Here is a 10559-nt window from a genome sequence, read left to right on the forward strand (position 1 = left end):
AGGACCCTGTTCCAGCCCTTTGTTCGCTGCCGGAGGGAGCGCGGGGTAAAATGGCGAAACCCCCCTTCCCCACCGTATTTCCAACTCGGTCCTACCCGCTCTGTGAGTGCGGGAATCCTGGCCGCGCTGCCCGCGGCAGGGATGGGACGGGATGGGATGGGACGGGATGGGATGGGATGGGATGCGGTGCTGTCCCCGCCCCAGGTTGCCCTGCCCCGGGAGGGCCACCTCTGCCAGAGGCCGCTTTCGCCCCCAGGGTGCAGCAGGGCCGTGAGGGGACGGGGAGCGCCAGGTGCCCCCGGGCATCGCTATCGCAGGGGAGCGGCCGCGATGGAAGCTGCGTTTCCAAAACCCGCTCCGGCCAAAAAGTGTTGGAAAGGCACACAGATGTGGTGCAGGCATGCTGAGAGAGAAAGAAACTCGAGGGGAAGTGTTTTTGCAAACATCCTCAGTCAGAGGCTAGGGAAGAGCTAAGTTACGCTTTTACAGAGCATGGCCCAGTAATGTCTTTAATTATGTTCTTAGGAAAGTACAGATAAAAATGGAAAAAAGGCGTCTTTCCAGGCTGACACTGCTGCCTAATGCCACAGCAGCCGCACAGATGGAAGTGTTTCTGTGAGTACTCCCGTCTGTCTGGGACCAATGTCTGGCATAGCTGCAGAATTAGCTGAGATAACTTTCCTGAGTCTCTTACTTCCAAGTAATGCTAAAATCAACTTATATTAATTGGTAGACTCTTTTACTTTTTTGGTCTGCATATTTGCATTTTTTGGTTTTGTTTGTTTGTTCACTATGCTGTGCTGTAGATGGTTGAAGAACTGAATAAAGTGGGTAGTGAATGTCATTTGGAGGCAGCAGGGAAAAGACGAATTGCTAAGGAATTGGGAGAAATAACAAGGTTTCACAAGATGAGGTTGTGAATCAGTGGGATGGATGCTAACACTGAGAAGTCAAGGATTAAAAGTTCTCAAGCATTTCTATAGCATGGACCTCATCTTAATGCGAGGAAGTGTCTTTCAGACCTCTCGTACAGAAAGCCAATTCCCCCAGTTCTTTGGTATAGGCAATAAAATACAATCAGCACTGTAGCTAAGGTGATTATGAACGTGGAGAAATGATGTTGGGAGAGTACATGAAGTGGTCCCTGAGTCTTTGAATGTTACTTAGCAGCTGTTACGAAACAGTCAGCAGGGTATGACTAGCCAGGCATCCATAGACCACCAGCAAATGCTGCATAGGCAGAATACAAGGTAACAATCAGGATAAACAGGCAGATTTTTTTTTTTAAGTGACTTTCTTTAAAGTAAGAGAAACAAAGACTGATAGTGGCATTCTTGTTTCTTCACAGCCTAGATGAAGGAGCTGGTAAGTAGAATTTAGAAACAAGTAAGATCCTTAGAAATTTTTGAAGTAAAAAGTGCTTATTTTCTTTCTTATTCCCCCCCTTCACCACTTCTTGTCTTCCCTGTTTCAGGCTTGGTGTTGTCATCTTTGGTGTGACCATAGGCAATTTACTGCCCCTTCACTTGCCCATCTAAAATGGTTTCCCACATACTACAGGTAAATTTTAACAAAGGCAAAAGGGCCTCCAGTCATTGGAAAGAGTTTGAAGAACTATTACCTGAATGTTTCTGAGCGTTGTTCTGCTTCTAGCTGCTCAGCATGTCTTGGCTGCTCCAGATCTGCACACTCTGACCATGACCAGCAATTCCTCCCTCAGCAATGGGAAGGGCCTGAGGAACCTGACCACAGAGGAAGATGGGGCAGTCAGAGTAACTGAGTCCATTGCTATAATCGTCATTGCCATCTTCATCTGTTTGGGCAACCTGGTGATTGTCGTCACCCTGTATCGGAAGTCGTACCTTCTCACCTTGAGCAACAAGTTTGTGTTCAGCCTGACCCTTTCCAACTTCCTACTCTCTGTGCTGGTGCTGCCTTTTGTTGTCACCAGCTCCATCAGGCGAGAATGGATCTTCGGGGTTGTTTGGTGCAATTTCTCAGCCCTGCTCTACATGCTGATCAGCTCAGCCAGCATGCTCACTCTGGGACTCATAGCTGTAGACCGGTAAGCTGCTCTTTGGTAATGAATGGCAACAAATTATGTGCTCATCTCGTAGAGTAACTCACTGGCTGTGCATAAGAGTTGAGAAGCACTGCAGAGGGGAACATGGTGTACTGCTGGAGTGACATTTTTCCTCCAGCCCCTTGTGAAATTTTGATGTGGAGCAAGAGAAAGTGATGTCATTAATAACACAAAATGCAGAGATGCATCTAGAGTTTTTTAAAGCTCTTGATGGTATAATAACATACTATTTGATAAACATGAAATAGTGACTTAAAATTCCAGATTATACCCTAAGCATACACTCACATGTAGGAACAGATGTAATGGTTGCATGAGTGCCTTCATCCAAGTTTGATAGTCTTGACTGCAGTGATGCCTGTATGTAACTGTTTCTAGAAAGAGAGTTTCTGAGCTTGTTTGAAGAAAAAAAGAACTAGATATCAACATCATTAAAGCATGTTCTTTTCTTTATTGTATGTCTTATATGCTCCTGTGGACTACTTCTTTTCTTGCCCCCCAGGTACTACGCTGTGCTGTACCCAATGGTTTATCCGATGAAGATAACGGGCAACAGAGCAGTGGTAGCTCTTGTGTACGTGTGGCTGCATTCCCTTATTGGCTGCCTCCCTCCTCTTTTTGGCTGGTCCTCTTTGGAGTTTGACCAATTCAAGTGGATGTGTGTGGCAGCCTGGCACAAGGAGGCTGCCTACACGGCCTTTTGGCAGATCTGGTGTGCGCTACTGCCCTTCGTGGTCATGATGATCTGCTATGGATTCATATTCCGCGTGGCAAGGATTAAGGCCCGCAAAATCCACTGTGGGAGCATTGTCATTGTGGAGGAGGACTCGCAGAGGAACGGGAGGAAGAACTCCAGCACCTCCACGTCCTCCTCTGGCAGCCGAAGGAACGCTTTCCAAGGGGTTGTTTACTCAGCCAATCAGTGCAAAGCTTTCATAACCATCTTGGTTGTCATCGGGGCTTTCGTCATTACATGGGGGCCTTACATGGTGGTAATTACATCAGAGGCACTTTGGGGGAAAAACAGTATTTCCCCTGCTTTGGAGACATTGGCTACATGGCTGTCCTTTTCCAGTGCCATTTGCCATCCGCTAATTTATGGGCTGTGGAACAAGACAGTGCGCAAGGAACTCCTGGGAATGTGCTTTGGGGATCGGTATTACCGTGAGTCCTTTGTTCAGCGGCACAGGACATCGAGGCTATTCAGCATTTCCAACAGGATCACAGGTAAGATTTACCTGCAAAAGATACTTCCTTAATACTACTAAGAGCAAGGCTTCCTGTCTGCCTATGTTTGGCATGTTTCAGGGCTCTGTAACGAAAGTTGAATGTTTCTGGAGTTTTCCGAAGTCTTTTATCAGTCAGGTTATAGACATTTGAATGGAGAATTTTTCCATTTTCTTGCAGTTAACATCTTTCTCCTTCTATAACAAAACTTTCTCAGGCAGAGAAGACATAGTGATGAGGTTAATAAAAATAATTTATTTTGTTCTTTCTTAGCATTTCCTTTTGTGTGCCTTCCATTTTGTGTTGCCCAGATTTGAGCTCTACCGACAGTACTTTTTGCAGCACTTTTTCTTTGATTAATGGCCTTATGCTGCAACTCTCTGAAATCCAGTAAGGTTCCACCAGTGTAACTGCTTCTGCAAGTTCAGTTTTTAGGCTTAATGGTTGTGAAGAAAAGATCATAAACAAAGTAAAACCGTGTAAAACCATAGAACTATTTGGTGTCTCCCCATGTTGCAGACTGAGACCTCCAGTTGCTCAGTTTGGTGGTTTGGAATTTTTTTAAGTAGCAAAGCAATGACAATCAGATTTTTAATAATTTCCCTGGTCCTAATCAGAAGCTTCCGAAAACAGAATATCTTCAAGGGATATTTAATGCAGAGGCAAAAACTGAAATTATTTAATTGGGAAGGATGATCTAAAATGCAGAAGGAAGATGAGAGCAGCAAGGCATTCGTTATCTTTTCTGCAGCCTGGGAACACTGCAAGAGACTGTCATGTAAATAAGAGTTATGGAGCTGTAGCCACATCACAAGCTGCAGGAGCTTTGGCAAGTCTGTATCCAAGAAATGTATGGATTAATACATTGGAAACTGAGGTGGGGAGGGAAAAGAAAGGAAATTTCTTTCTCTTTCCAAGTGATAAACTTGAAGCTGTCAGCTTCTTATCAGATGTATTAGCTGGAGGCTGATAGGGAGGGGAAAAAGACCCCCAACAAACCCACAACAAAATTTCAAGGTGGGATCCAAAGACAGCACCTTTGTAAAAATCCCAGGATCTCCTCCCTTCTTGTTTTGGAAATTTGAAAGAAGTTGGGCATCTCTGTGCCTCAGCCTTGCTCATAAGCTTCTTCCCACACTAATGGCCTGTCACAGCTGCCAGTGGCTACCAGGTTATTCTCTGTCTAGAAGATGCCTGGCAAATCTCCCCATCCATGTGAGAGCATTTGCTTGGTGCTCAACTTGTCTGGCTGATAAAACACACACAGTTGCAAAAGAGTGGGAGGGACATGTTGCAGGGAGAAAGTAGATTTGCCTTTCCGAACCTGAGAGCTGCTGACTGGATTTCTTAGATGTAAAGTCCAGAAGTCCTGATACTGTGCTCTCTGCATCAGCAAGGTAAGTTTTATATGCAGAATAATAAATAAGGCAGTGGAGTGGTATTACTGGAAGAGAAGTTTACTCTTGCAAATTCCTTAACCATTCACTGTGTAACAAAAGCAAAATTTTCTTGCAGATTTGGGACTATCTCCTCACCTTACTGCCCTCATGGCGGGTGGGAGGCCACTGGGAAACAGCAGCAGCACAGGAGACACGGGTTTCAGCTGCTCACAGGATTCAGGTAACTGCAAGTCTCTTGCTCCCTACTTGGACAGAAGTTTGCACTTGGCAGCACTCTCATGGACAGTCAGTATTTACACCCACAGATGTCTCCTGGTGGACGAATGACATGAAGCATCTGTTCCAGCTGTTACAACAAAACTGCAGTTGCTTTTTTCCTCCCTTGCTCTTGATAGATTTACTTGCAAAATGCTGCTTACTGGATGATGACCCTCCCTTGGTAATGTGTCCTGGGAACAAGATGCACTGCTTTTGTGCCCTTCTTCAGTTTCTGTTGTTTAGAGACTTTCTCTGTATCCACAAGGAACAGAGCAACAAAGTGCTGTGAAGAATGTGCTTGTTTCCTATTCTGTAAGAGACTTTGTCTTGTTCATCCTGCAGTGTAAACATAAACACTTGGGATGGTTTCAGCTTATGATTTCATTACTACTTAAGATCTCTCAACTGAAGATGGTTTGGAAAACAAAAAAAGAGTTCTGATGGTCATTTTCTGTCCAGATCTGTCACTAGATTTTTCTGGCAGTTAACTCAGCTACCAGTCCTTAACTACAGTAGTTATTTTAGAGAGTATTTCTGCTTTAGAGACACCAGAGGGGGATCTTTAAAAGGTTGCTTGGTGTAAGGGAGTTGTTTTCTACAATTGTAAAGGAAGTCTGTGGAGCTGGGATTTATTTTTGGTAGTTGTTTTGTGGTGGTAGCTTTATGCCTGTTGTGGATATTCTGCAGCTGTATGTGATAAAGGAGAGTAGCCTCCTGGTAAACCTGCCTCAGTGAAGAGGATGTGGTGTTACCATCTTGTGAAAGCAGTTTAAACAAATGAACAAAACTAAAGAGACACCAAATGCTGTTAGAAGTACCTCTGTTGGTTAAGGAGGGAGCACAGTCCATAGTCTGGGAATGGATATATAGTGATCCACTGTGAAATACTATTTCACTTGGATGCTTTTACTGTGAGTTACTGAAGAGCAGAAGGAAGCCTTAGTCCCTCTTCAGTGTTACCTGCTGCATGCAGTACATGATCCTGGGGCCTGCAATGCCCAGTCTCTAATGAGAAGGTTTCCCAATCCTTTGAATGAAAACTGACCTCATTCTTTTTCCATGCAGTGTTTAATTTGAGCTGAAATTTACTCACAAAAGCTGGGTTTAGACATCTTCTGAAGGAACTGCTGAAAATTTTTTGCCACCATATTGTATCCCAGTCTTACTGTTTTACTTGAGGACTCTTGCTCTTTTCAGGAACAGATACAATGCTTCTTGAAGATTATAGCTCAGATGGCCCTCTCGCCCCACACTGCGTCTGTCCCCCTCGAAGGAGGAGTTCAGTGACGTTTGAAGATGAAGTAGAGCAAATTAAAGGTGAGTGTAGGAGTAAGTATGAAAATGCTCAGAGTCAACTATATTGTAGGCTCAGGAAGCCTTCCAGGACCTTGAGAATTGTCTTGAAAAGTATCTGACCACTGTTTGCCTTAACAGACCTGATCATTCATGCAGCTACAACATGCAAAGCAAAATCAGGTCTTTCTTCCAGATCTCAAGGAGCAGCAAGCAAGGACAAGAGTTAGAAGCTGGGATTCCCTGCAATATATAAAAATTATATTGCACAGCGGTATCCTCTCTGCAACTCCACTCATCTTGGTGGCTGTTACAGTCTGTTTTGTTTCTCAGGGCATATATTTTCCTGCCCTCATATTTTGATTGCATTATCCCTGTGTTTCTCACTTGCTGTCTCTTCTCAACTTTGTCACTTACAGACTTGAAATTCTTCCATTTACAGACTTGAATGAACTGAATATAATTTTATTCTGTTTAGTTTACTTTTATTTACTTAAATTCCACTTCACTTTACTGGGTGTGTTCCTCAGCAGGTATGGGTGAAAACGGATGAACCACATGCACTTTCTTCAGTCAACTTGCTTTTTGGTTCTGGGCTGCCAGAGTGTTGCTGTGACCATCTGTAAAATGTTGGAACATTAATTTAGGCTGATAGTTACAATAATTTCAATAGAAGACTCGATAATAACAACTGAATTTTCTAAACAATATATGATTGTGGACAGTATGAAAATAAGCAGAATGCCTTTAAGAATCAAGTAATAATAAAACCTGAAATAATGAGAAAACTCTTTCAATGGAATTTATAAAGATCTTGGCAAAATTCCCTTTTGTCCTCTTCCCAGCATGAAATGAATATTCCCTTGTACAAATACATTAGCATACATTTCCCACTATCTTTCTGAGTGATTACATATGAGCAGACATATAATTTCTTGTCTGAGTGAAAGAGGGAAATCTTAGTGCTCAGGTCCCCAAAGGTTTAGCAGTTCTCCCTGGTGAGTCTCAGGGTTTTCAGGATCCCTGGGCCTTTAAATTATTTCAGCAGCCTCACTGAAGAGTTACATTTGGGATGAACTCTTGTGTTGTTCAACATGTTGGTGGGTAGAGAGGTATACAAATGCTACAAAAACGACTGCATCAATGCAGATTATCCCACTCTGAAGCTTTGTGGCCACAGAATGGTGTAGGAAGCCTGAATATTGTTGGTAAATGTGCTCTGTTGGGTAGTTATTTTGCAGAGAGCATGATCATGCCTTTACAACAGGATCTATATTAGTTTTCAAGCATTTGCACAGTCATGCTCATCAACTGTTATCTTTTTTTTTTTCAGAAGCTGCAAAGAATTCTGTTCTTCATGTAAAAGCTGAAGTCCATAAATCTCTGGACAGTTACGCAGCCAGTCTGGCCAGAGCTATTGAAGCTGATGCGAAACTCAGCCTGTTTGGGGAAGATGCTTTACCAGGAGCCCTGTTCCCCTTGCGGACTCTGGCAGGAAGCAGTGGGAACACGCGGCGTGGTGCCAGGCCCCATGCCAGCCAAAGACTGAAGTTGCAGAGCATCGATGAAGGGAACATTTGACACAAGCACTGGAGTAAGAAAACAGAACGAAACCACTAAGCGGGGCCTACTGCAGCTGTTAGTGTTTCACCAGAACAAGGATACCGTGTCAGGATGTTTCCAATGTTTTTTCAACACATGGAAACAGCTGAATTCTGGTACTTGCATCAGCATTTTGCAGCAGTGTTTGTTTACTGCTTAGGGTGCTCTTTGAGTCTTCTGCCATGTCATTATCACACAGTGCATAGGAATGCAGGGGTTGGTTTCATTGACCAGATCATTAGTCAGTTAAATCTTGGGTCCATTATTGGCCAAAGCTGATACAGGAACAAAACAGAAAACGTATGTGCAGTGTTTAATTCTTTGTTGCATCCATCTTCTTCTGACCACCAGGATAATCAGTTGGTACTTGATAGCTGGAGTGCTCTGATATGAGCCTGTGCATTGGATAAAGCCTTACTGTCAGAGACTCCCAGCTGAGGAACAAGGACTTCACTAAGGGCAAAACCTGAACTTTTCAGAGAGCTCGTGCGGATTATGGTCCTACTTACCTTTGCTGGGGGATATTTATTTCTGTTCAGAATGCCAGATCTGATACTGGACTCTGCTGTGCTTGGCAGCACAGGACTCCAGCTCCTCTGGGTGTAATGGCTAGAAGCAGACCTGGGCTGGGAACAGCATAGAGATGGGATTTGAGGAAATCATTAGTGCAGAATTCTTAGTTTCTCTGAGAACTTCAGCTCATGTCCCTGGTTTTGCTGTTATTAAAAGGGCACTGAGTGGCCGTGCTAAGCTTGAGAGAACATAAGTAAGATATTACCACTTCATATTCAGGATTCATCTTCTAGAGAGAAGAAAGTTGGTTTTTTTAAATCCTGAGGGAATGTAGTATTTAAGCTGTAGTTACCTCAGTGCTTCTATTTCTTTGGAGTATTAATTCAGTAATCTCAAAAATAAGAACATTTGGCACTTACACTGCACTTTGCATGTTCTTAAGCACTGTACAGACATTACCTTGTTAGGCCTTTGTCAGAGGGCTGATGAGTCCTCCTTGCCAAAGAAGGGGAACTCGGCACAGCCAAGCTGCTGGCGGTGAAACAAGCTGTAAAGGTGGGAAGGTTTGTAAGGAAAAGAGGGATGAGGTGGATCATATGAGTATGTTCAGCTTGAGGAACCTTTCTGTGCCTTCCTGGGCTATCCCCTTCCTTACTTTGGTGGGTTACAGCCCTGCCTTACTTCGTATTTCAAAGAGAGGAAGACATGTGAGCAGGATAATTCCTTGGGGGTGGGTGTCAGTAGCAAATGGACTTAAGGACCAAGAATTTGCATTTGTTTACTCTGTCTGCTCCTCTGTGCCTCTACCTTTCCCCAGAAGTGCTTTCTTTGTATGCGGTTTTGCTGCAGGTTGTTTGGAAATCAGGAGCAGGATGTTTCCATCTGGGCAAAAACGAGGCGTATACTTGTTTTGTCTTTGTGTTACTTGTTCAGAGGCACAGAAGCGAAGTGTTGTGAGGCAGAGCCTCGGTCCAGTACTGTATTTAGACATCCTATTTGTCTGTGTTCCCAACTCAGAGATGTATTTCAGCACAAGCTTATGTCCATCTCTGGACAAAGCAACTTGACTTTCTGAACTAGCCTGAATCCCACTGCGTTCCCATGTAAAATATAACTGCATGCTTAAAATTCAGTACATGGTTTGCTGATTTAAGAACAGGCTGTTAGAGCAAGAACACTTAAGCTCCAGTAAGATGGCTCCTAGCATAATGCAGGAATAAACCAATTAATAATAGTGAGGTTCGAACTCCTGCGTTTTTTACTTCTTATGTGTTAGAGAAATTTGCATCTGTGGGCACACCTTAGGAAAAAAAGAACCAAAAATCCCAGTATTTGCCGGGAAACACCCTGCATCGAGGTCATTATTGCTGTCATTAACATTACAATCACAGTTGCTTGTAGTACTGAACACTCCTTAAGCTATACACTTGCCTGGAAGTATTTTGTCTGCATCCCTTTTATTCCATATTCCTGCTTCGGAACAAGTTGAGCAGAGTCGTTGCTGAATGTCAGAAGGGCACGTGCAAGTATGAATGCATCGTGGAGGAGTCGGTGCTGGCCCAAAACGCTCTTTTGTGTAGGAGAAAAAATTCCAAGGCACGTGTGAAAGCACAAAAGCGATAGTATTGTGTAAAAAACACGTTTTTCACACAGGTTCTGAGACAAATACAGCCTTCAGGCAGGTCAGGGGGGTTGCAAGAGTTTACACCGTGGCTGAATTTGGCTGCCAGAGTTAATATCGCTAATGTTATTCGTATTTTTGTACACACCTTATAACCCTTCCATAACTCTGTTATTACCGGAGTCGTTCTCTCACTTGAGTTGTCGTTAACAAAAGCGGTAATTGAGAAATGCACACATTTTGTAAAACTGTATTTCCCATCTTAAATACAGAAGAGAGAAAAAACAACTTATCCTCAGTTCCTGATGTTTGTTTGTACTATTATTTCAACTTAAATTAATGTTTGAATATTTTACTTTCAAACGTATGTCCAGCTGGCAGGATGGACCTGTTAGCCGCGGCAGCTGGAGCCGTTTCCGGGACGGGGAGGTGTCCTGGGTGGAGCACGGCTCCTCCCTGCGCACCGGGCCGGCTTTGGGAGCGCGGCCGTGCCGGGTGTGATCCCGAGGCGGGGCCCTTGCCCGGGGCCCTTGCCCACGGCCACGCCCCGCCCGCGCCCCTC

The 10559-nt window shown here is 44.0% G+C and overlaps 1 protein-coding gene across 3 annotated transcripts; it reads left to right on the top strand.

Moving 5' to 3' along the window:
* The first annotated feature begins 175 nt into the window (after positions 1 to 175).
* On the top strand, positions 176 to 10289 carry GPR161 (G protein-coupled receptor 161). 3 transcript variants are annotated; one of them, XM_017731964.1, is made up of 7 exons: positions 176 to 615; positions 1349 to 1365; positions 1475 to 2065; positions 2586 to 3310; positions 4826 to 4930; positions 6166 to 6285; positions 7595 to 10289. In XM_017731964.1, exons 3-7 carry the CDS (start codon positions 1626 to 1628, stop codon positions 7840 to 7842), a joined length of 1638 nt encoding a protein of 545 aa, XP_017587453.1. In that variant the 5' UTR covers positions 176 to 615; positions 1349 to 1365; positions 1475 to 1625; the 3' UTR covers positions 7843 to 10289. The 3 variants fall into 3 exon arrangements, with proteins under 3 accessions (XP_017587453.1, XP_008630003.2, XP_017587452.1); XM_008631781.2 differs by lacking the exon at positions 1349 to 1365 and having other exon boundaries at positions 1475 to 1560; positions 1654 to 2065; XM_017731963.1 differs by lacking the exon at positions 1349 to 1365.
* The last annotated feature ends 270 nt before the right edge of the window (positions 10290 to 10559 follow it).

The sequence above is a fragment of the Corvus brachyrhynchos genome, unplaced genomic scaffold (genome assembly GCF_000691975.1).
Source record: "Corvus brachyrhynchos isolate BGI_N302 unplaced genomic scaffold, ASM69197v1 scaffold3, whole genome shotgun sequence".
NCBI lineage: Eukaryota > Metazoa > Chordata > Aves > Passeriformes > Corvidae > Corvus > Corvus brachyrhynchos.

Excerpts from the sequence above, each read along its gene's own strand:
- GPR161 (XM_017731964.1), top strand. The coding sequence starts at position 1,626 with ATGTTTCTGAGCGTTGTTCTGCTTCTAGCTGCTCAGCATGTCTTGGCT. Across the intron at positions 4,931-6,165 it reads CAGCTGCTCACAGGATTCAG|GAACAGATACAATGCTTCTT; the intron begins GTAACTGCAAGT and ends TGCTCTTTTCAG. Across the intron at positions 6,286-7,594 it reads TGAAGTAGAGCAAATTAAAG|AAGCTGCAAAGAATTCTGTT; the intron begins GTGAGTGTAGGA and ends TTTTTTTTTCAG.